Genomic DNA, 25,556 nt, shown 5'->3' on the forward strand with positions numbered 1-25,556 from the left:
TCATTGAACAAAAATGTTTACCAAGCAAGAATAAATTATATATATTTAGGAATGAATAACAAAAACCTAATCTAGTTATGTACTCAGATCGAATCACTTTTAGTGTTACTCAGTTCATCTTATCAAGACATTGTATTTGATCGAAAGTTCATTGAAATAAAAAATAAAAAAAAAATCTGAATTTAGTTCTACAAATTTTCAATACAAATAATATATTCCAAAGCATAGTAAGCGAAATAAAATAAAAAAAAAAATCCATTATGATGAAGTCTACTAATATAAATTAACTTGGGATAAGTACAGCAAGATTAAAAGAGCAGACTCTTGCAGAGTTTTCTCTCTCCTTAATCCTTAGCTCTAGATATAGAGGATTCCAAATGAAATATTGATCAATAAAGAATAATACTCTATTGGTCATTATGGCTTTGCTAAATTTAATAAACTTTGGACACTATAAATAATAATTTCTGTATATTATGATCCAATAATATTGTTCACACCACCTTAATTAATTTCAGAAGCTTAAAGCCATATAAAAAGGAATTAATTTAAGCAGCCTCGGAGCTTATTCACACCATTGGATTATTAGAATGACCGTAAGAGAGGTCTATTTTTACATGATTTCATTGATCAATTCAAGCCTAATCCAAAAAATTTTGACATAAGCAAAACTGGCAGCCAGCATTTAATGAAAAAAATCAATTTAAATAGGTATTATGATATTTAAAAATTAAAAAAAAATTGTGTTTTTAAAAATCGAAGAGGAGGAGAGTTATCCCTTTATTTAGGGCTGCAAGCGAACCAAACGTTCGACGAGCTACTCGTCGTTCGGTTCGATTAAAGCTCGTTTGTGATCGTTTAATTAGCTAAACAAACAAACTTGAACAATATTTTAAATACTCGATTCTTAAATAAACAAACTTGAACACTAATGCGTTCGGCTCATTTATGTTCGCGAACAACATCATTTGAAGTTCGTGAACAAGCTCGACATTAACCTCGATAAGAAGCTCGATAAAAGCTTAATTCGTGTTCGATTTTGAGCTCGTGAATAAGCTAGATAAAAATAATTAATATTTGATTATAAAATTAAGAAATATAAATAATCATTGTCTTTGTTACATAGACAATTGCTTTTATTATAAATGTGTTTGTTCATAGATATGTTCATGAACGTATTTGTTTGATAGTTAAAAAAAATTCGTTAAATATGTTCGCGAACATGCTCGATAAGCATTAAATGAACGAACATGAACTGAACATAAACCGAACATGAACACTCATTAATTTAAATGAACCAAACATGAACACAAACAATAAAAGCTCGAACAAACATGAAGCTGATATTAAATGAACACAAACATGAACACTCACATACTCGGCTCGGCTCGGTTCGTTTGAAGCCCTAGAAATGACTAATGTATGGTATAATGTTCTAACAAGCACTTTTTTACTATCATAATCATAATGAATTTTTGAAATAAGATAACACATACTCATTTTTTTGAATCCATATTGCACAAAATTTAATTCATTAGATAAATCGTTCTTATGTGTCAGAAATATAACCTATGTAAATATAGTACAATCATTAACACTATAAAAATATATGACTAAGATTTTATTTGGGATGGTTTTCTTATTACTTTGTAAAGCTGATTTTTAGTATAAAAATCTCTTAAAAGCAGGAAAAAATCAGTTGTCTAAAGCTATCCCAAACAAAGCCTAAAAAGACTAATTAGTCCACGAATGTCTATAAATAAAGTTTTCTTACTAGATGATATTCATAAGTGATAAGTATTATTAAGCCATGTCTACATATAGCACTAGATATATGAAAATGTGTCTACATTTTACACATAAATGATAAGTAAGATCAAACAAAATATACATGACAAATAAATTTCTGATTTTGATTTTTTTTTTAAGTAGATTGAACATAGCCATTTGAATTTAATTTTTTATCTTATATGCTATTTGTATACATGGCTTAATATTAGTTGTGTAGCATGAGAAAAATTCTTTGAATTATTTCTAATATTCAATTTGCACATTAAAAAACTTCAATTTTTACAATTAAATCTATTGGGTAGCAATGCCCACTTCAAGGTGTGAAATTAGTGACTTCTTCCATAATCCTTTGGGATGTCTGATTGTACTTTATGATCAATTGATCATGATCATATTATTTGATGATGATTGTATAATAGGAATATTTTAATTTATGGTCCGAAGGTCAATTCATGCAAACTATTGTGCTCATTAAATTATATAAGAAAATGAATCATATAGTATGATCTAGATCAGGCAACATGATTAATTTAAAATTTGATGTGTTCAATTAATGCAAGATTGATCCTATTCAAGCTTGCATACATGAGTAAATTCCAATGACACTTGGGGCTATAGATAGTTGGTCACGTGCAATTGACATAGTGACCACTTAAAAAAAGGATGGATAGTAAATATCACATCTTGAACATCCTTGCATGTTAGCAAATACCCACTTAAGAAGATTATAATGTTAGCCCATCGATCACCAACTCATTGTTGTTTATGCCCTCATCTGAGAGTCAAAATGTCCCAAGGCTCAATATGGTACCAAAATCAGACTAATTTTATCATGCTATCCTAAATGTTATTTTTGTCGATGCAACTGAAATGAAATTTATTTTAAAAAAGAATTTTTATAAGAATACGATGGCCAAAATCTGTTTATGATAGACCACAAAAGTTTTACATATGCTTTAAAACGAGTGCAATATAAATTTAATATTAAGTAGATCTAAAGGCTTTGAGCCTCATCCTAATCATTTTTTGATCATAATATCTCATTATTGAAAGATATTTTAGAAGCAATTGATTTTTATGAATTATTTCTAATGATTTATAAATCAAATTTTAAATTGGATTGAATTGATTTTATAGAAAATTCAAAATTTAATCGATTTAATTGGATCTTCATAGCCTTAATAAACTAGCAAAATTTCACTTAGTTTAGTATTTGAAAACAGGTTACTATGAAGAAAACTAAATCAACGACTATATAATTAACTATAATAATACTGCCGATAAGTAGTAACAAACTTAACATTTTCGCAGGTAATGCGCGCACCGGCCGCTTTTCGTCCCTAGAATCAGACGTAGGAGGGCAAGTTCTTGCAGTCGTTCGGGAAAGAAACGGCGGGAGGAAGAAGAAGGAGAGGTCAGGGAGAGGGTAAAGGAACGGCTTTTGTATGGAAGAACAACAATGAAGATCAAAGAAGGGTTTTTGGCGCGATGAATATCCGATTTACCCGGTGAGGTTTGATTGTTGGAGAGGAAGACGGGACGCTAAGCTGTTTTGATATAAAGGAAGAGAGGAGAAGGATCTTCTGATGCATTTCTGCAAACCGGGAAGAAAGTGGGAGGACAGATAGGGAAGATGGTGGAGGATTGCTCTTTGGTCAACAAGGTGATGGTTTCTTTTTATAATTTTATTTTATTTGCTTGGATTTTTTTTTTTTTAAATTTTTTCCCTGTTTAGGTTGTTTTTCTTGTTTTTTAAACAAATACAAGCTCTACATTTTGTATCAGAAGGGAAGTTGGGACGATTTGTTCATTCTAGGTTTTGATGACGATGGGCATGATCTTCTGGTTTCCGAATGGTTTTTAAATCTACATTTGGTCGTTTTTGGTTTGCTTCTGCATGTAGGATTTCCATGTATTATCATTTTCATTTTTTTTGAGAATTTAGTAGTTTTTTTTTTTTTTTCATTTCATGTTTCTCTGTTCCTAAATGGCTACAATTTCCTATAGTTTCATCCCGTTTAACCAAGGTTCATTGAGCTTAACCAGCTATTTTTTGTATTCTTTGTCCTGATTATTTTCAACACAAAATTTCTTCATGATTTTTTAAACTCGCTTAAGCACTTTATTCACGGCAAGACCTAGTTCATTGCCATACTCTAGGACTCTTGCTAAATCCAAATGGGGGAAAAAATATCATTTACTAAGGGCATCTTCAACCGAACGCCAAACATGCCTATATCGTTGTTCAATCGCTCCAGCCGAACGTCAAATCTTTCGCTATTTGCTTGCGGGTGAATAGTACGACGCCAATAGCACTGTTCACCTACTCAATTTTTCTGTCTCAGCTGGATTTGCCAAAGAAACGGGCGAAAGAGGAGAAAAACGGTTACCTTCGCAGAAGCACACAAAATGGAGTTCGATTGAAGATGAATCACGAGTTTCACTGCATTTTGGAGTGAAAAATGGAATTTTCGGTTGGAGATGCCCTAAGTCGGGGGCCATCATCGCCAAATTAAGAAGTTAGATGTTTGAACCCAATTGGCTTGATTTTTCTTTTAAACATCACTTGCAGGATGCTTTTGGGACAAAACCTCACAAGAAATATCCAGTTTTGTTGAGGACTGTTGTTTTAACTTTGGTAATGATTAGCAGTATTTACATATGCTCAATATGTTTAAAGCAAAACGGGTTCTTGATCAGTCCCAATGTGATGAGGGTTGAAATTATGAATGAACCTTGTCGGCGCCCTGACATTCCTGCATCTGAACTACATTACATTCACTACCCAGAACCGACCACGTATAACAGGTAGCTAGGATGTTTTTCTGCTGGTTTGTATTTTATTTTGTTGAAATCAGTACCCATTTGTTAACATTTTTTCTAGCTTAATTGGCAGAGATGAGTGTGCATGTACCCCAGTTCGGTATTTTGCTATATTATCAATGCAAAGGTCTGGTAGTGGTTGGTTTGAGACATTGTTAAATAGCCACATCAATATCAGCTCAAATGGTGAGATATTTTCTGTAAAAGAAAGGCGAAGCAACATTTCTACTATCACAGCCACCTTAGATAAGGTATACAACTTGGATTGGTATAGCAGTTCCTCTAAGAATGAATGCACTGGTGCTGTTGGCTTGAAATGGATGCTTAATCAGGTATTTACTTAAAAAAATTGATAATATGCAATTTTGTCTTATTTTGTTTCTGATTTAAAAAGTTGCTGCCCATGTCCATTTGAAATTATTTTGGTGAATTATCTTATGATTTCAAGCTCTGAGATGTGCAAACAATCTTAACTATTATTTTGAGTTTTGCCAGGAAAATGACCTTTCAGCTGAATATATATTATATTTCTGACTAAGGACATTTCTTTATTGATTTGTGAACTTGAAGCCTTGAATTTGTTGAGCATGCGTTGCTCACTTCTTTTCACAAATATATATATATATATATATATCCCAACTATTTAGGGTTGACTCTATAATTTTGTTATTCATTTATTCTTGTTGAGTGTTATCTAAAGGGTTAAACCTGTTATTTAGAAATCAATTTAAATAAATTCTATCCATGTAAGTTTAAGTTTACCTCTTCTTTCTAATCATCTTAAACTACTTTTGCCCACTCATTTAATGAGCATATTATTTACCATTTGTTGTACATATCAAGGCCATTTAAGTTTATTTTTCATTAACTTATCTTTAATAGATAATAGATATCACTCAAATTATTCTTTTAATATAATCATTCTTTAATTTATCTTCCCTAGTTTTTTCATGCATCCATATTAACTTTTTAATGTAGATGAGGATGATAATGGAAATTTTTTTAAAATTTTCCAAAGCTATAATCATGCCCTAGCAAAGTTAAAAGGCTAACACCTTCTAAGATCTCATAAGGCAATCACTTTTGAAAATGCTGTTGTGTTGAAGACAATTACAGAAGCTGGAATTAGAACCATTAATGCATTCTTTTAGCTTGCTGAAGCAGTTGGTGGAACAGAAAATGTTGGATTTTTGAAGGGAGATACATATAATTTTATCAAAAGGAGAAAAGGGTTAGAATAGAGAATAATTATACTAGTTTTTTGAGATAATTTTTTAAAGAAAGACAAGCACATGCTAACATTTTTGTATGAGATATTCAGATTGATGAATTTGATAGGTTGATGATTTTTTTTAGGATTGATAGCATGAAGAGAGAGCTATTATGATTTCTTTGGAGATGTCACTTTTTTAATATAAGCAATAGACTTGATAAATAAAATTTTGTGTGTGCTCCACTTCTTGGTGTTAAAATTCACTGGTAAAATGTTCTTTTCAGTGTGGAATTTTTATTTGTAGAAACCATTGAATCATTTAGTTGGCTTTTTCAAATAATAATATGAATTATGGATGACAATATTGGATATATATATATATATATATTTTCGCATGTGGGGTCATTAATGTTGTTGTGAAGCACCTTGCTATTTAATCCACTATCATTTCTAATTTCTCATATAAATCATGAGTACATAATGAGATACATTCATTTAGCACAAATAGCTAACCTTTTATTTCGAATAATAAAAATTATTCAATAATATAGTATATGGAGATGATGACAATTTTTCCACAATAATAAGCTATATTATGTATTTGTTAATAAAATGTCTAAATAGTTCACATATGTATTGATATAAAACATAAGTGCTTCAAATATACTATTACACATAAATTTTTTTTTTTTGTTCAAGTTAAACCTAAAACATCAATCATGTAGATATTCTTTCAAGAAAGATATTACTTGAAACCATACAGTTCAACTAGCTTGAACTATTTGGCTCGACTACAAGTCAGCAAGTGATGCTGGAGTTGCATTAGAAATAAGCAGATGACACTGCAAACTGAGCTGTTGGACAAAGTTTCAAATGGCGATGGAAGTGGCTACTATGATGTACTCACAAGGGCATTGGAAGGATGTAAATTTCTTCACAGCATAACTAGGATACGGGATATGAAAAGTCTACTTTAAAATCCTTACTCATCTATTATGAATGATTGAACATAAAAGTCTTGCCAATTTGTTCGGTTTCTCGGGTTGGGTTTGGGTTCAAGTAAAAAATAAAAGGATATTAATTCTTTTGCCCATGTCAGCCCACTATTGAACTCTGCATGCTATGATGCACCGACACGCCTCTTAAAGAGGGTATGCAGTGTCGGACACGGACACACGTCGGACACGGCATGGACACGTGTCCGACACGGCATTGGAGTGTCGGAATTTAAAACATTAAAAATTAAATCGGACACGCGTGTCGAACACGCGTATCCGGTTATTAAATGATAAAATCGTCTGTTCTATTTAGCCTTTTCCGCGAACGAGAAGCCCTATTTTTTCGATCCACGAAAGAAATCTTCTAGGGCAGACCGGGAGAGCTCGCAGTCGACGCCAAACGGAGCCCACTGCCTTTGCCTCCCGTTCCTTCGTCATTTCTGCTCGGCCAAGCAGAGCTCGTCTTTCTCATTCCTTCGTTCTTGCATTATTTCTGCTGTCATTCGAGGCAAAGTTCGCAATCAAGGCCAAACAGAGCACCTTCTGCACGCAAGAGAGCCAAGACCTGTAAGTGGATTTAAATGATGAGGAGAGAAGAAAAATTAATATATAACTTGCAAAGTTCTTTGGATATTTAGAGGATTTTGGTGATCAAGAATCTTTGGTTGATAGATGAAGGATGGATCCAAAAATGTGGTGGTTGATTCATGGAGCTTCAGCACCGCTTCTTCAAACAATAGCAATAAAACTTCTTGGTCAAGTATCATCCTCTTCATGTTGTGAGAGAAATTGGAGCACATACTCATTTATTCATTCAATGAAGAGGAATAAAATAACTCCACAACGTGCTGAAAATTTAGTTTATGTGCATACAAATCTTCGTCTTCTATCAAGAAAAACCCCACTTTATATGACAGGTGATAACAAGATGTGGGATGTTGCTGGAGATGAGTTCGAGTGCCTTGATGATATGGGATTATTGGAGGTTGCAAATCTTTCTCTAGATGAACCAGAGTTGGAAGCAATGATATTCAATGATGATGATATTGAAGGCCAAAGACCAACATCTGAATCTAATTTTATCATTCCCTCTATTGAGTAGACCTTTATGTTGTATTAAATGGTTTTTTGCTTATATTTTTGTGTTTGTACTAGACATTTTGTACTAAACATCTTTATGTTATAAGCTAAACAAGTTATCAATTATCATGAAATTGATTTATTATTGCTTGACATTTTTACAATAATGTCACTTTAATTTTTATATATTATATTAAAAAATTATTATGCCGTGTCCACGCCGCACCCGTGTCCTATATTTTTTAAAATTGCCGTGTCCCGTGTCGTGTCCGTGTCGCCGTGTCCATATCGGTGCATCATAGTCTACATGTAGAGTTACATTCGGCCACCGGCATAATAATTTTTTCATTTAAGGTGCCTAAAAGTCTTAAAATATGTAGATCAATGAATGATAGCAAAGAATTAAAATTCAATGCGTTGGTGCATGTACTATCTGCCTGCCTATTTACAACTTGGGAGGAGTAGAAATTCTTTAGTCAAAATGTTTAGTCTAATGTAAATGAGTTAGCCAGAGGTGTGCTTTGATTGAAAAACCAAGCAATTTATGTTTTGAAAATTTTGACCAAAACCTTACATATGTTCATTATAGTTTTTTTTTTTTTTTTTCATTTAAGTAGACACTTCTTTGTAATGCTTAACCAGTAAGGAGTTATTTTTATAAATTATTGAGTGTTACATATGCCGTTAAGTATACTATTTGCGAGTATTTTTACCTAATTCTTTTTTATTCATTCTATTTACCTGTCTTTTTGTGCATCTTTGCCATCTGCAGTACATGCCCTAACTGTAAGTCTAGTATAGGCAGGAATTTAGCTCTTTTCAATTCTTATTTTAGGTTTCATACGTTTTAATGCCTACATCTTGATATTTGATAATTCCATCTTAAGTCTTTTATGAACATTTTTTATTTTCATCTCTTTGTGTGCATGGTTGAGTCAATTCTGAATCAACATGTCAATGTATCCCAAGAGAAATATAGTATTGCGTTTGCATTAACAACCATGATTGATTATGATTATAAGAAAGAACGTGATTAGGCTAAAATTGAATTTAAAGAGGAAACTCTAGTAAAATTTTGTACCTTATTCAATATGGTAGGTTTCAGGTTTTATCCCTGTTTTGCTCTTCAAGAATTGAATCGAAAAAGGGTAATTTTACCCTTTTTATCTTAGATATAGTCCAATATATTCACCATGGTAAAAGGAAGAAATGAAATGAAATGGAATCCCAATAATTTATTCGTTGATTTTGGATCAACATACATTAATTTAAGCTTTTCAATCCTTTTTTTACATTTCCTTTCTCTCAAATCTTGGCACCCAATCACAGCCTATGCGTATACCAACTTTATTACCAAAACTTACTTTCTGTGAAAGGTGATTGTCTATCAGATGGTATTTATTCAATAAAATGTATCACCAGGTTGCTGCCAACATTTGTTCATATGCATGCTATTGTTTATGATCTGACTATGTCGTAAATTCCTTTTTCACTTTGCCATCAAGTTAATATTTATTCAAAAAAACAGCGAACGTACTCTAAATAAATCAAGAAATAATAACAAGGGGCTGTAATTATTAATCTCCAAGCAAAGAAATAAAAGATAAAAGTTGATTCACTATTCGAGAAGTGGATTGTCTCTCCCACAATTCCTAGCAGCAATTAGGAATGCAAAACAGCTAAGAAAGCTACTCCAGAAATTTCTTCACATAATCCCCCCCCCTCCCATCATACAAACTTTCCCCCTTAGAATCAGTCCTAATCCCATCATAAATGCACCTCACATTTCTCCATTGATCTTCCCTTATTCCTTCTCCTCTTGTAGGTATGAAATGGGTGTTGGGACCTACAAAACAAGAGCCTTTTTGGCTCTTGGAATTCTGCTAAGCAGGTGGGGTTCACAGTTACATCAATACTCTCCTCCCAAAAAGTCATCTTGTCCTCAAGGTGGAAATTAGGGAACTGCCTCTGGATAGTACTGTAGGCTTCCCATATCTCTTCATACTCAGGTAGATTCTTCCACTTGATCAGCACTTCCTTGATCCCCTTGTTTCCTTGGCGCACCCCTTGCACCTTCAGGGGTTCTAATATTTCCTCCATATCTTCTGATATTGTAGCTGGTAGTGCGGGAGAGGGTGTAGGATCTCCAATGGCTTGTCTCAGTTGCGACACATGAAATACTAGATGATCGCTGAAGTTGGTGGCAATTGTAGGCGATAGGCGACCGCACCAATGTGCTCCACGACCTTTAGGGCCCAAAATGTTGGGGGGATAGCTTCTCATTCCTTCGTCGAGCTAGAGTCCTTTGTTTTTACGGTCGAATCTTCAGATAAACTTTATCACCAATCTCAAACTGCACATCCCTTTTGTGTTCATTTGCCTGCTTCTTTATAATTTATTATACTCGCAATAGATGTGATCCCTTTCTCCCAAGTACTGCTCCACTGACGACACATGTGTGTTGCCATGCCCATAATGTAGTAAATGAGGTAGATCCCTCAGAATTTTAAATGGTGTTGTCTGGCATACTGTATGATATGAAGTGTTATACCCATACTCTCCCTAGGCTAATCATTTGGATCACATCGTTGGTGTATCTTAGCAAAGAAACGAAGATAAGTCTTCACATTGCGATTCACCGCCTCCGTTTATCCATTTGTTTAGGGGTGATAATCAATACTCCGCTTCCAAATAGTCCCTTGCATCTTGAATAGTTCCCTCCAGAAATGGCTCAGACAGACCCTGTCCCGATTAGACACTATGGACTCGGATATGCCATGCAAACAGATCATCTTTCTATTGAAAGCGATTGCCACTGACACCGGGGTGTATGGGTGGCGTAGGGGAATGAAATGAGTGTATTTGCTCAATCTGTCCACCACCACTAGATTCACAATGAATCCTTCTAACTCACGCAATCCCTCAATGAAGTTCATAGTCACATTTTCCCACACCTCGCTTAAAGCTAAAGGCTGTAAAAGACCACCTGGAGCCATAGTTTGGTATTTGTGTCTCTGACATACATCACAACTGGCCACCATCTCTCCACATCCTTTTGCATGCCCAACCAATACAACTTCACTGCCAATCGATGGTATTTCTTTTGGATTCTTAAATGTCTCCCAATAGTTGTGCCATGAAACTCCTGCAACAAGTGAGGGATGTGTTGCGATTTCCTCGGAAGCTCAAACCGTCCCTGATATAGTAGCTTTTGACCCCACAAAGGAGTAACCAGGATAAATATTCATGTTCTGCAGTAATTTTCCTGTGATTTTACTCAGCTCTTCATCATACTTGCTCTCTTGCTCCAAGACCTCCCAATCCACTACCATGGGAACCGATAGAGCCATAGCTTGGGGGTCTTCACTTCATCTGGAGAGAGTATCTGCATCTTTATTTCCAACTCGGTCTTGTATTGGATCTCAAAATCATACCTAACAACTTGAAAGCCATCGCTAATGCTCCTCTGTCACCATCCTCTAACCCAAAAGGAACTTCAAACTCCTTTGATCGGTCTTGACTATGAAGTGCCTCTCCAATAAATAAGGTCGCCAGCTAACACTAACGCCATTAGTTCCCTTTCATAGTCTGATTTCAGTCTGGCCCTAACCATCAACACTTGGCTGAAATAAGCTACGGGCCTCTGTCCTTGCTTGAGAATTGCTCCCAACCCACAACTTAATGCATCAATATCCACCATAAATGGTTGGTTGAAATTTGGTAGTGCTAATATAGGAACACTAGTCATGGTTTTCTTCAGCTGCTCGAATGCCTGAGTGGCTACATGCCCCCATTTAAAATGATCCTTATTCAGCTGCTCTTTCAACGTCCGGGCTATAGAGGTGTATCCCTTCACAAACCTCTTGTAATATCCTGTGAGTCCCAATAATCCCCTTAGCCTCTTCAGGGTTTAAGGCGCTAGGCACTCCACCATTGCCTCTATCTTGGTTGGATCCGCTGACACCCCAACTTGAGACACTATATGTCTCAAGTACTCCACCCTTTTGCTGCGCAAAAGAGCACTTCTTCAAGGTTCCCAACACAATCCTTAAGTGCTCCTCTTTGACTTGCTATAGATAAGGATGTCATCAAAGAAAACTAGAGCAAACCTATGAAGATAAGGCTTCAACACATTATTCAAGACTGATTGGAAAGTGGCAGGGGCATTAGTGAGAGGCCAAAAGGCATCACCAAGAACTCATAGTATCCCTCATGAGTTCTGAAAACCGACTTGTGAGTGTCCTCTGGTTGCATCTTGATCTGGTGATACCCGGACTTCAAATCGATCTTTGAGAACATCACCAAGCCATACAACGTATCTAGCAGCTCATCAATGATTTGTATGGGAAACTTGTCCGTAATAGTCTCTTTGTTCAAGGCACGATAATCTACATAGAATCTCCAACTACCATCCTTCTTCTTCACCAGTAACACAGGACTAGAGAAAGGACTCAACATTGGGCTTGATGATCTCAGCTTCAAGCATCTCTCGAATCAACCTCTCTATCTCATCCTTCTGGACTTATGGGTGGCGATATGGTTGGACACTAATGGGAGAGACTCCTTTCTTCAGAATAATAGCGTGCTCGTGCTCCTGTAAAGGAGGCAATCCTCGGGGAGGTTGGATACCTCACTGAATTGGTGGAGAAGTCGCGGAATTACTTTTGGAATGACATCTATCTCTCTGGTGTCTCCTCCCTCCAAGTTTTGGATCTCCACCAAGAACCCCACTCCTTCACCCTGTATGACACGCACCATGGTTTTTTCAGGGAAATCATTTCTTTGGATAACCCTTAATCACCACCTTTCTCCCCTCCACCTAGATCTCCAGAGATAAGGCCTTCCAGCCAACCTTGGTCTCCCCCAAGGTTTGTAGCCACTTCATACCCAAGATCAAATTTGTACTTCCCAACTAACTCCAGTGGAAGAAAATCCTCCATGATGCAAATCCCTTATAACTTCACCACCAATCCTTGACAGACTCCCCTGCTCTTCTCTACCTTCATTGTGTCCATCATCACCCTAAAGTATCCCGTGTCTACTAGCTTCAGCCCCAGCTTGTCAATGACATGATTCGATCTGAAATTGTGGGTAGTCCAACTATCCATCAAAATAACCACCACTTTCCCACCTATATGTTCCCTCATCTTCATAGTGTGATTCAGGGTGAATCCCACTATAGAATTCAACAAAACCTCTGCTACCTCCAAGTGTAAGTGCTCCTCTTTCTCCACCACTTCTCCTTCTGCCTCCGTTGCGTCCGTCTCTTCCTCATCACAAACAAAAAGGACTTGCAAGGTGTGATTTTTATACCTATGGCCCGATGTAAACTTCTCGTCGCACATAAAACATAGCCCCTTAGCCTGTTTGTTATGCAGCTCCGTATTAGTTAGTTGTTTAAATTTCCCTCCCTGTCGAGCTCCAAACCTTTCTCCTTTGGAGCTTCCCTTTGACCTGATACAGTCGACACTCTAGGTGTAAGGAAGGTGGTCGTCGTGTGGTAAGAACCTCTAAATTCCCCCCTTTGTTACCACCTCTCAAGCGAGTTCTTGTCTTGTATCAATTGAGCTAACTCCATATCCTCTCCTAAGTCACGGAGTCTTGCCACACGCACAACGGCTCTCAGCTATGGTTTGATCCCCTTCATGAAATTGCTTTCTAACACTGTCTTCGGTAGTCTCCCTAAACATCCTGACAGAAGCTTAAATTTCTCCCGGTACTCCATCATTGTTCCTACCTGTATCAAAGCAAAGAACTGCTCATAATAGTCCCCCTCCTGCTTGGTTCAAAAGTGCTACAATAAACAATCTTTGAAATCTTCCCACGAACGGATCGGGTATCTCATTCCCCTCCATTAGTACCATGTCAGTGCCTTCTCCTCGAGACATAGAGTCACTACCATAAGCCTCTCCCCTTCCGCCAACTCATTCACTAGGGTTGTAAGTGAACCAAGTATTCGACGAGCTGCTCGTGGCTCAGCTTGATAAGAGCTTGTTCATGTTCATTTGATAAGCTAAGTGAATGAGTTTGAACACTTTGGATTAATATTTGATAGTTAAATAATTGAGCTTGAATAGCTTGTCGTTCGGGTCGTTTATATTTATGAACAGTATCGATTAAAGCTCGTGAACAAGCTCGTTAAGAAGTTTGATTAGAGTTCGATTAAGGCTTGTGTTCGGCTCGAATTAGCTTGAAATAAATAAATAGTTTTAAAAATAAATATTGTTAAATTAATTTAACTAATTTAATAATTTATTTTTAAATAAATATTAACAATGATATTATTATTATTATTAGTAAAAATATATATTATTAGTAGTAACTATAGTTAGTATTTTTAAATAAATACTAGCATGATAATAATATTATTTTTGGATGCTCGCTCAGCCTCTCTTCCATTTTTTGGATTCTCGGCATTGGCAATACCAAGAAAAAATTAAATAAATACTTGATTTCCCCTATTTTCCTGCTTCACGCTATACAGTTTAACATTTCCCGTGGCCACCTCAGTCAGCGCCTCTTCTTTTCTCTCCCCTCCGTGGTTTAGTCCAACATCGGCATTGAGCTTCTTAGATTTTGCTCTATAAAATTTAAAACATATAAGCAATTATTGCTAGGCTGGCAGCTGGTTGTCTTTAGCGAGAGAGCAAGCCGGCTAAATGAGCAACTCAATAGACCGCTAGTTGTTTAATTAAAAATTTTATTTTGTTAAACGGGCTCGTTAATTAGCTAAACGAGCGGCTCGACAAGCCTAAATTGAACCAAGCTCGAACATGACCACGAGCTGAGCTCGAACAGGCCTTTTCTAAACGAGCTTGAGCTCGAACATAGGTTAGAAAAACTTGAATCTTATCGAGCCAAGCTTGAACAGGGTCTTGACAAACGAGCTCAAACTTGAACATGCTGAAGCTCGGTTCAGCTCGATTCGTTTGTATCCCTACCGTTCACCGTAAAATATATCTCCACTCTATAGATCTACCTATGCGTATCCTTGCCTTCAAACACCAACATTTTCAGCTTCCTGACATTTGGATCTCCTCCGCCCCAATTTTCCCTTCCACCCCCATGCCTCCTATGAAAAGAGCAATTGGGGTCTCTCCACGGTTCTCTCTCCTCCCTTCTCCTGTCGTTTCCACCTCTTCCTTCAAATTCATCCAGCTTGTTCTCTTCTTCTCATTCCCTCCTACCTCCATATTCCCTATCAATCCCCCTTTTCGGTAGAGGTTCAAGGTGGGGTATTCCCTCTCCTTAAATTTTCACCTCTCCGTCTTCACTCGGCTATGATACCAATTTGATAGGATTTGATGACCAAAACAACACACAACAATATAAAAATAGCAAGCTTAATCCAAATAAATCCAGAAATAACACCAAAGAGCTGTAATTACTAATCTCCATGCAAAACAATATAAGATACAAGTTGATTCACTATTCGAGAGGTAAATTGTCTCTCCCACAATTCATAGCAGCAACTAGGAACCCAAAACAGCCAAGAAAACTACTCCAGAAATTTCTTCACATAATTCCCTCTTATACAAACTTTCCCCCTTAAAACCCCATTATATATGCACCTCACATTTTCTGCAATGATCTCCCCTTATTCCTTCTCCTTCTATAGGTCTGAAATGAGGTCCTGGGACCCACAAAACAAGAGCCAAGACTTCTGCTGAGCAGGTGAGGTCCACAACCACATCACATTTATTTAATAAGATGTAACATCAAGATGCTGCCAAAATTTGTTCATATGCATGCTATCCTTCCTTTAAATCTATATTCAGATTAAGGCTTCATTTGGGACAGTTTTCTTACTGCTTCTAAAACCAGCTTTTTAGTATAAAAATTTTAATTTTTATACTGAAAAGCTGCTTTAAGAAGCAGTAAGAAAGCCATCCCAAACGAAGCCTAAACCATAAAGTCCACCATCAATTTGTTTTAATGGGTTGTTTGGTTGGCTGCAAAAGGAATTTAATGTAAAATGGATATTTTGGTGTTGTTTGGATGAGTTTAAAATAAATGAAAGTAAATATTTTTTTTATTTGGTTTAAAGTAAAATGAATGTACTGTAAAGTTCGAAGATGGTGGCGTCGGTGGGTGACATTGTTGGTGGGTGGGTGGTGTTCATGGCCGACTGAGGTTGTGGTCCTGGTCGGCACAGGATGGCGGTGGTGCCTGGCGGCAGTGGTCAGCACTCGGTGACTGGTGGCAGTGGTCAACACTCGGTGACGGGGGGTGGGGGGTGGCTCACAGTAAGAGAGGTTGCTTACGGTGAAAATAATTTTTGCTCAAAGTTGGGCGTGTTTACTTTATCTTAAAAATGAACTTACAGTACATTTTTTTTTTCTTTTTCATCCAACTAAATATCAATGTTTTCAAAACTCATATAAATGATTTACTTAACATCCACTTTACTTCAAATCAAACAGCCCCTAAGGAGAAAATCTGTATAGCTAGTTTGTCTATGTCATCAAGTTGGATTGGCCATTTGGGAATGATTAAACTTGGATAGTTATAATGAGCAGTTGCTTTCAGAAACCTTACTGGTAAGATACCATTACTTCAAATTTGAAAGCTAGCTGAGAGTAACGTCAATAATTTTGTTATAATTAAATTTAGATGCACTTATGAAAACGGAAATATTGTTCTTGCTGGCATGTTGATTGAATGACATTATCTGATTTTAATCTTATACCATGCTTAAAATTTGATCTAGTATATTCTTTACCCTCTTTTATCCAATTGCTATGAATGCTACAGGGTCTGATGAGGAACCATGAGGGCATAGTTGAATATTTCCAAAATAGAGGTGTTTCTGCTATATTCCTTCTTAGAAGAAATCTTCTTCGTCGGTGGGTCTCAATTCTAGCAAATTCTCATGACCGAGAAGCAAAGCAATTGAACGGAACTCATAAAGCTCATGTGCATTCACGACACGAGGTTTGGTTCTTCCATCTGTATTAGAGCTTTTCTTTTGAGATATCAAAACATAAACTTATCGGTAATGTGAGTGTTTCTAAATCTGCTTCATCTTGCAATGCAGGCTGACATTCTTGCAAGATATAAGCCCTTGATTGATGTGAATAAGCTCATTGTAGATTTCAAACAAACTAGTAAATGGTGTGCAGATGCTCTTCACTATTTCAATGGCACCAGGCACATTATCTTATACTATGAGGATCTCATTCTTAATCGAACAGTATGTCTTCTATGATTTATTCAGTTACTTTTGATGGTTTTACAAATTTCAAATTGCAGATTGTATTTTATCTGATGATTAGTGTTTTAGGCTTCGTTTGGAACAGCTTTTTTAGAAAGCCATCCCAAACGAAGCCTTAGTGATCTACATATATTGCATGAGAATTTCTTTCAACTGTTGCATTAACAATATGTTCAATGTTCTACCATCCTAGATGTAAATTATATGTCTTTCAATCCCTGTAGAAATTAGTGGACGTTCTTGACTTCCTAAGAATGCCACAAAGAGAGCTTAAAAGCCGCCATGTCAAAATCCATACAAGACCATTATCAGATCAGATTGAGAACTGGGATGTCGTTTCCCAATCACTTGAAGGAACTGAGTATGAAAGTTTCTTGCATTCCGACCATGGAAAATAGAGTGGCTAACCACAATCTTGCCTGCTGTAAATATTGTTGACAGCATTGGTTCTTTTGTTGATACTAGCGGATTCATTCAGACTCCTTTTTCCTGAAGAAGCAGGAAAATTTTGGCTACTTCAAAGGGTCTTTGACTGCTAACAGAAAGGTTCTTTTAGAGTTCTCTTAAGGCTTTTATCCTTGTTAGGCTTTTATATTTAGAACTGCTTTTCACAACCTAGCAAATAGCAAGGTTGCTATTCTGTTATCCATGTGCTAAGCATTCTTTTATTTAATAAAAAAAATGATTACTTGTTTCTCTAGAATTTGTAGGAGTTCTAATCAAATGTAATTACAAATTATAAACAAATTACAAATACTCCTTTTCTTTTTCAGAGAATCGGAATTTCTTTCTGCCCATGCATGCCTGTCTGTATATATATACAGAAAAATTTCAAAATAGTTTTCAGATTATTCGTGTGTAGTCAATTTAGTCTCATAGTATTACATTGTTTTAATTTAGTCTCTCATTATATAAAATTGATCCAAAATAGTTCCTTCTGCTGTAAATATGATATACAATTGATCCCAATTTAGTCCTAAAGGTACCATTTTAGATCAATTTTGAATAGCTGAAGGTTTAAATTCAAACGATATGACTCTGAGATTAAATTAGTCATATACTAGAGAGAGAGAGATAGAAAGAGAGACAGAGGGAGAGAGAGAGAGAGTTAGTGTGGGTGTTTTAATATTCAAAATGAAAATGCCCAACACAAATCCTTATATTTTGTAATGTGCATCATCTGAACAGATTCTAAAACCAGGGCCTGGACTGGATGTTATTAAATTCAGTTGTTTGCTTCTATCAAATTATTATGATTAACCAACTTTTTAGAATTAATGCTATGACTTTTTTTCAATTTCCATTCTTGTTACTTGTTATTTGGTTTGCTAATTGTACTTCACCTAGGTTTTCTTTGAATTTAAAGTCTCATTATCTTTGGTTTGTTCTATTTCTCTCTTGATTTTTATTTGATCTTCTGTTCTCGCTGTACACATTCGAATAATGCACAGATTTCCAGCATTCCTTAAAGCTCATATTCTTCAACTGCGTTTACACCTTTTTTTTAGAATCCTTATTACTTATTAGTTGTTTCTTCACTAATCCCTCCCATAACATCAATAGAGCTTCAAGACATAGGCTTCGTTTGGGATGGCTATCTTATTGCTTTTTAAAACAACTTTCTAATGCAAAATTTTAAAAAGCAATAAAAAAGCCGTCCCAAGCAAAGCCATAATCTCACTCTCACCACATTCAATTCTTATTTACCCTTTCAAGTGTTTTGTCTCTATTCCTCGTCTTTCAAAAACATAAGAGATAAACAAACAAATCGAGAACCAACTTTGCAAGAATAGAGTATTCATCAACATTTCATACGCCTATGTTACAAAATAATTATCAACAATAAAATGGATAGTTTCTACTTCGTACTCATCGGCCTTCAATACTGCATGTGATATCACTTGAAGTTCCTGAATCCTTTCTCCCCGGTTCACCAATCGAATTCCTAGGTGTTAAAAAACAAGGTTGTATTGGATTTGGCAATAAAGCAATATCACTGCACAACAAAAGAACAACAGAGGACATTGATGGCCGATCTTCTGGTTGTTCCTGAACACAAAGGAGAGCCAACTTTACACATTTGGAAACCTCTATCATTGAGATTGAATGCCTAATGGAATCATCAAGGAGTTCCAGCTCCTTCTCTTCATTCCATAAGCTCCATGCCTGAAAGTTTCTTAGGCTGCTGTAACTGGCAAATCTAGTAAAATATATGGAAAGGCAATGAGTATGTGAAGTAAATTCTTGGCTATAGTTTTTCATACCTCCCCAACAAGGTTTGAATGTTTCTCAATGGTATATATCCCTCTGTTTCTCCTCCCGCTTATGATTTCTAATACCAAAACTCCAAAGCTGAACACGTCTGATTTAACGGAGAAGATGCCATCCATTGCATACTCAGGAGACATGTATCCGCTGCATATTTTATTTGATCAGTCATAAAATTTATAGATATATTTGCATATTTTATTTGATCAAGGTTTCATTTGAAACATTTTTTTTGTTGCTTCTTAAAGCAGCTTTCTAGTACAAAATTTTTTATTTATGTACTAAAAAGCTGATTTAAGAAGCGGTAAGAAAGACGTCTCAAACGAAGCCGAAAGTTCATTAACATAGAGAATTAACTTACTATGTACCAACTACTTTGGCCGTATTTACTGCTGTCTCATGTCCACCAAAGATCCTTGCCATCCCAAAATCTGAGATTTTTGGATTCATCTCATTGTCAAGAAGAATGTTACTAGCCTTGAGATCCCTGTGTATAATTGTAAGCCTTGAATCTTCATGGAGATAGAGCAATCCACGAGCAATGCCTAAGATTATGCGATAACGAGTTTGCCAGTCCAGCAGAACACATCTCTGTTTATCTGGATCAGAGAGATTGAATTACTTGATGGAAGACATGGATTAAGAAAGATACTAACAAGCATCAAATAGCATGCAATTTGAAGAAGATTCTATTTGTCAGTAAAATTAGTCGAAGTTTTGATAGAAAATCTAAGCATAAAAGAGCAGAACTTTAAATCACTTGATTTTCATGAGAATTGTGAAGGATGAGCTGAGTTATTGAGAGGGGACAAAAGAGATTCATAATTAGGGTTTTAGGAATTAGCAAAGAGAATAAGAAAAATTGAAAGAGTGGGCAAAAATTCCAATGATACTCAGATTCAAGCATCACTTGGCCTATAACATCCTTTTATAGGGGAAAAAGAGCTGTACTCATTAGTTAAACTTTAAGGAAAACTATATAATTATCCACTAGTAAACAAAACCCAATCTAAATGGATAAAAAATCAATTGATTAAGGCTTCGTTTGGGACGGCCTTTTTAATGCTTCTTGAAATGAGTTTTTAGTATAAAAATTAAATTTTTTGTACAAAAAAGTCGGTTTAAGAAACAGTAAAAAAGCCGTCCCAAATGAAGCTTAAGATATTTGAAAATAGATTTATGCTTCATTTGTGACAGCTTTCTTATTGATTTTTAAAGTAACTTTTTAGCACAAATTTTTTGTTCACGAAACCTTTGTTCTAAAAAACTATTTTATAAAGCAATAAGAAAACTGTAACAGACGAATCCGTAGATGATTTTAATATATCTAACGCAAGAGGGGTTTACTACCAACCAAATAGAAATACATCCAAGCTTTTATTCGGCATGTACTCATATACTATCAGCCTTTCCTCTCCTTCAATGCAACAACCTAGAAGGCGAACCAGATTCCTATGTTGAAGCTTTGCAATCAAAGTCACCTCATTCTTAAACTCATTAATCCCTTGTGTTGATGTCTTAGAAAGCCTTTTTACTGCTATTTCCTGCCCTTCACAAAGTTTTCCCTACAGAAATATCATATTCATCAATGAATCAAAGTAGTTCTCTATAAACAGGACTCCATTCAACTAAAAAAAAACTGTAATTACCTTATAAACAGGACCAAATCCACCCTCTCCAAGCTTGTTTTCGTTGCAGAAATGGTTGGTTCCAGCTTTGATGATATCCATTTCAAAAAGAAAAAGCTCAGCTATTTCTGTTTCTCCAGTATTAACTTTCTTGTAGACGCTGTCATCTAAATGAGCTGCAGTGAAAAGATTATATAGGTAATTATGACTATAAACAAAATTACAGCACACGCAAATTTCAAAAGATAGAAAGCTACCACATATGCAGGTGCTTTGTTTCCTTTTGCTCCTATATTTCCAAATACAGAGCATCACTGCGATGCTCAACGCAGCAACAGAGATACAACAGATCGTTATCTCAAATATTGTCAGGGTACTAATTGGAGAGCGTTTATTTGCTGTAATAGCTAGAAGATAGAAAAAAAGAAAGTGTTAGGAATTAGGATAGGATGCTATTTTGTGTTGAAGGCTTGTTTGGGATGATTTTTTTACTGCTTTTTGTACTAGAAAATCTCTTTAAGAAACAGAAAGAAAGCTTTGCCAAACGAAGCTAAAAAGAGGAAATAAATTCCTAATAACTTATGAACTTTTTCATTTGTTTGCATGAAGTTAAAAGGTACGTTAAGATATCTAAATTTATTTGATTTTGTCATTTTATTATGCATAGTTAGAATTAAATATACATTTTAAAATAATTCTGTGCTATATTAAAAAAAATTAAGATGAAGCTGACAGCCTTTAAATTTACTTCAGGATTTTTGTAATATTAATTATTAATGTATTGCACTAATTTTAAAGAATATTTAAGTGTTTTAAAATTTGTTTTAATCAAAATTTTAATTATGATTTTTTTCCATTTATTTGACTAAATAAAAGAGAGCATGCAAAAAAAATTTATATGGTAAATAATAAATATATGATTGAGCCAAGTAAAATATATTTCTTTTATTTGAAAATGAAGTTTTACTCTAAAAGCTTAAAATATATATTGAGATTAATATAATATAAATTTTGATTGATTAGTTATATATTAAATTAATCTCAAAATAAATTTAATAATTAAGAAAAAATTCTGATTAAATTTTATCATAATATTTATTATCATTTTTCTAAATGAACACAGAACATAAACAATTTTGGGTAATATTATCTAGTCTAAATTTGATCAAAAATGAATTTTCTAAGCATTGTATATATATTAAGATAAGTAAATTATATGGCTAATTAATTGATTAATTAATATATTTATCTCAAAATATATTTAATAGATAAAAAAATCATTCTAATCAAATTTAAATCAGAGTATTTCAACTAAAATAATTAAATTAAAAATAGATAAAACTTACGCATATCAGCGGCAGCCAACCTCACAAACAGCTTCTGTCCAGCTTCCGCAAACACTCTGAGATCCCTTACTTCCCCATTCCATATAACGCATCCGACCCCAACCCCGCCAGCGCTGACGCTCGCGCTCGCGTACGCCGCGCAGGAGCATTTCGTCAAACACCATTGCCTGCACTCATCCAGTCCCTTGCTCATGTTCACCGTCGCCTCCGCCGTGTCCGGCAGCTTCGCTCCGTCAATCACAAGAAACCCATCAGTGCCGTTGGTGCAATCCAAGCCCGTGGTTCGCTTGCAACCTTTGGATCCGTCTCTGAAAGCCCAGCTGGCCGGATCCGACGGCGTGAAACCAGTTAAGCAGCTGCAGAGCGGGGTGTTGTTGGCCTTGCATATGCTGTATGAGCCGCAGACGCCGGTGTAGTCGCAGGGGTCCTGCGGAGCTTCCCAGTAGAGGTTCCACCTTGTTAAAATTAGGAAGGAATTTCAAGATGTGAATTCTAAAGCTAAAAAGAATTTCGAAGATAAATTTGTTTGGAATTTAGCTTAGAGAAAAAAAAAAGATCACAGAAAAATTTGCAGAACTGTTAGTGAGATTATAAAAAAGAAGAAGAAAAACTCCAAAGAGGAGTCAGAATTATTAATATATTAGTTGTATCTATAAACTTTCAAATTTATGATATTTATGTATTGATATTTTGATCTTAATTTAAGGCCTCTAATGTTCCACCTTATGCTTCCAAACTGGGATTTGATTTTGATCTGCCCGAATGGCTGAATTATACGAACCAAAAAAAAAAAAAAGAACGAAAAAGGGGATAATTTATAGTCATAGTGAGTGTCTTCCATTTGAGCACAAATGAGTTAAAATCAAGCACTTAAAAGCAAGTTGAAAACTTCATAGTATTTAATGAATAAACAAAAAATATTCAAAATTTTCATATTTATAGTCAAGTAGCTCAATGAGAGAAATTCAATATGCCAACGATGATCACTTGATTCTGAGATCATGAATACACCTAAATGCTAACTAAGCAGCCTAAGATCAAATGGTTAATATGAAACATTATGAAAATTTGTTTAACTTTACTAAAATGTCACTTCAAAAAAACTATAAACGGATAAGTTTTAATAGAGGGTTGAGATCTAAAGAATTCTAAAATTCTACCAAAAAATTGATGCTGACAGTCATTGAACCCATCATCACCGTCTAATCACATCGTCATACTTTAATAATTGAATAACCCTCTCTTGAATGTCGATATTTGTCCACCGTTGCCCAATCATCATAATTCATTCTCCATCACTTGACCAACATCATCCAATTGCTATCATCAAATCATTATTATTCGATTATCATCACCCCACATGTGTCAGCCGATCGTCGTTCTACCAAGACCGTCTAGTTACTACATTTTCATCATTCTTGCATAAATGCAAAATTATATTATATACTTCATAACGGTATTCTTTTTAATTGAAGTGAAGAGTAATTTCATATTTACATGATATATCATTTCATGAATGATCCCAATGTGCGTCTCATTGCCAAGCCAGACATACCGCGCCGCCACGCCGGCGCTATCAGCGTAAACATAGGAGAGCGCAGGCCGATCGGCGACGTCGAACATATACGACATCTCCGCCTTATTCCAAACGAATCTAAGCCCAAAGCCCAGCGTAGCACCAGCCGAAGCCTCCGCCGGGCAGCCCGAAAAGCTAAGGCCATTCCACGGCCCGCCACGCCAAACCCAATTACCCACATCGGCAAGAACAAGCTGCGGGTCGCCCCGCGGGTCGATGAACAAACTATACTTCCCCGGCGTTGGATCATACGGGCTCGCCCACGCCGTGAGATTTCTATTAATCCCACTGGCGATATCCCAACCCAGCTTCATACCGGGAAGAAGCTTATCCGTCGGGTGATCGAAGCTCTGCCATAGGAACCCGTCTTTGTCTTCGACGATGAAGTCGCCGGAGTCGAGGAGTCGGGCCACAGGGTCGATGGCAGCCCGTCCGGGCTTGGATGACCAGAAGATGGAGGAGTTTGGGTTTGCGCTGGAGATGAGAAGGGTTCCATTTGGGGTTAGGCTTAGGGTTCCGTTTGGGGTGATGAGAGGGTTTCGGCGATTGGCGACCCATACGACGGTTTGGTTGGGGATGTTGTGGTACCAAATGCCGATGTAGCGGCGACCGGAGTTGGAGTTGGTGGGAGTGAAGAAGCCGAGGGCGAAGGTTTTGGAAGGAGATAGGAGGGTGTGGCCGTCGTATAGGGGGGAGGTGAGGGTGAGGGTGTCGACGGCCGCGGAAGTGTCGGTGGCGGCGTTGGAGGCGGAAGGAGTGGTGAGTAGTAGAAGAAGGAGGAGGAGGAGTGGTGGGATTTGGGAGGTGGAGAGATTTGGCATGGTTGGTCATCAATGGTGGAAGGAGAACGTGGGGTTTTGGTTTTGTAGCGGGCTTGTTTACGTGCATTACCCGCAGTCGTTTGTTTTTATGTCTGAGTCCTGACGGAGTCGAGGAAATGAGGAGTACTATCAGGGGAGAGGAGCAGGACGCAGGTGGTGTTCGACAACTCGCTACCTTTGGTATGCCTATGCATTTTGTTGGTTTTATTCATTTAAAAATTAAGACTTATCTTCATTTTGATAGAAGTTAAAAAAAATTGCAAACATGAAACTAATTATAATATGGGGATTTAAATAGATAATATATATCACGAAGTTTCTACATAAATGCTCTAGCAACTAAACATCTAGTTTGGGTTGAAACGGTCAAATTAGGCTTCGTTTGGGATAAATTAGGCTTCGTTTGGGACGGCTTTGTTATAGCTTCTTAAAGCAACTTTTTTGTACAAAATTTTGAAATTTTGTATTAAAAAGCTGTTTTAAGAAACATTAAAAAAATCGTTTTAAACAAAGCTTTAATCTTCAAATGATATGATCAAGTATTGATACCAAGGAGTGAAGAGTATTTGATTTGTGAAATGCACAAAAAAATGTGAAAAAAAATAATTTTTTTTTATAGAGATTAGGGGTGTCAAAAATTGGCATGACTCGAAAATCCGACTCGAATCTGACCTTAATTTTTCGGGTTTGGGTCAACCCGAATTTGAAACGAGTCAGATTTAGGTTCTAATTTTTTACCCGTTTCGAAATTCGAGTCGGGTTCGGGTTGACCCGGAAACCGAAGAATAACCTGATTTT

The 25,556-nt window shown here is 36.1% G+C and overlaps 2 protein-coding genes across 3 annotated transcripts; one reads left to right on the plus strand and one right to left on the minus strand.

Annotated features, from left to right (window-relative positions):
• Nucleotides 1–3,093: 3,093 nt before the first annotated feature.
• LOC110107303 (nodulation protein H-like) lies at nt 3,094–17,815 on the plus strand. 2 transcript variants are annotated; one of them, XM_020837526.2, is made up of 6 exons: nt 3,094–3,454; nt 4,364–4,599; nt 4,676–4,946; nt 16,660–16,839; nt 16,943–17,098; nt 17,344–17,815. In XM_020837526.2, exons 1-6 carry the CDS (start codon nt 3,425–3,427, stop codon nt 17,515–17,517), a joined length of 1,047 nt encoding a protein of 348 aa, XP_020693185.1. In that variant the 5' UTR covers nt 3,094–3,424; the 3' UTR covers nt 17,518–17,815. The 2 variants fall into 2 exon arrangements, with proteins under 2 accessions (XP_020693185.1, XP_020693186.1); XM_020837527.2 differs by having other exon boundaries at nt 4,688–4,946.
• A 1,060-nt stretch (nt 17,816–18,875) lies between these two features.
• Nucleotides 18,876–24,758, minus strand: LOC110107322 (G-type lectin S-receptor-like serine/threonine-protein kinase At4g27290). The gene is made up of 8 exons (XM_028691534.1): nt 23,917–24,758; nt 22,362–22,816; nt 21,273–21,422; nt 21,037–21,191; nt 20,742–20,952; nt 19,749–19,986; nt 19,384–19,534; nt 18,876–19,285 (listed from the first exon to the last, which is right to left on the minus strand). Exons 1-8 carry the CDS (start codon nt 24,756–24,758, stop codon nt 18,989–18,991), a joined length of 2,499 nt encoding a protein of 832 aa, XP_028547367.1. The 3' UTR covers nt 18,876–18,988.
• Between the last annotated feature and the right edge of the window lie 798 nt (nt 24,759–25,556).

The sequence above is a fragment of the Dendrobium catenatum genome, unplaced genomic scaffold, assembly GCF_001605985.2.
Source record: "Dendrobium catenatum unplaced genomic scaffold, ASM160598v2 original_scaffold_4309, whole genome shotgun sequence".
Lineage (NCBI taxonomy): Eukaryota > Viridiplantae > Streptophyta > Magnoliopsida > Asparagales > Orchidaceae > Dendrobium > Dendrobium catenatum.

Excerpts from the sequence above, each read along its gene's own strand:
- LOC110107322 (XM_028691534.1), bottom strand. The coding sequence starts at position 24,758 with ATGCCAAATCTCTCCACCTCCCAAATCCCACCACTCCTCCTCCTCCTT. Across the intron at positions 20,953-21,036 it reads GATTTGGTCCTGTTTATAAG|GGAAAACTTTGTGAAGGGCA; the intron begins GTAATTACAGTT and ends ATATTTCTGTAG. Across the intron at positions 19,286-19,383 it reads ATTCAAACCTTGTTGGGGAG|GCATGGAGCTTATGGAATGA; the intron begins GTATGAAAAACT and ends AGAAACTTTCAG.
- LOC110107303 (XM_020837526.2), top strand. The coding sequence starts at position 3,425 with ATGGTGGAGGATTGCTCTTTGGTCAACAAG. Across the intron at positions 4,947-16,659 it reads TGAAATGGATGCTTAATCAG|GGTCTGATGAGGAACCATGA; the intron begins GTATTTACTTAA and ends TGAATGCTACAG. Across the intron at positions 16,840-16,942 it reads ATGTGCATTCACGACACGAG|GCTGACATTCTTGCAAGATA; the intron begins GTTTGGTTCTTC and ends CTTGCAATGCAG.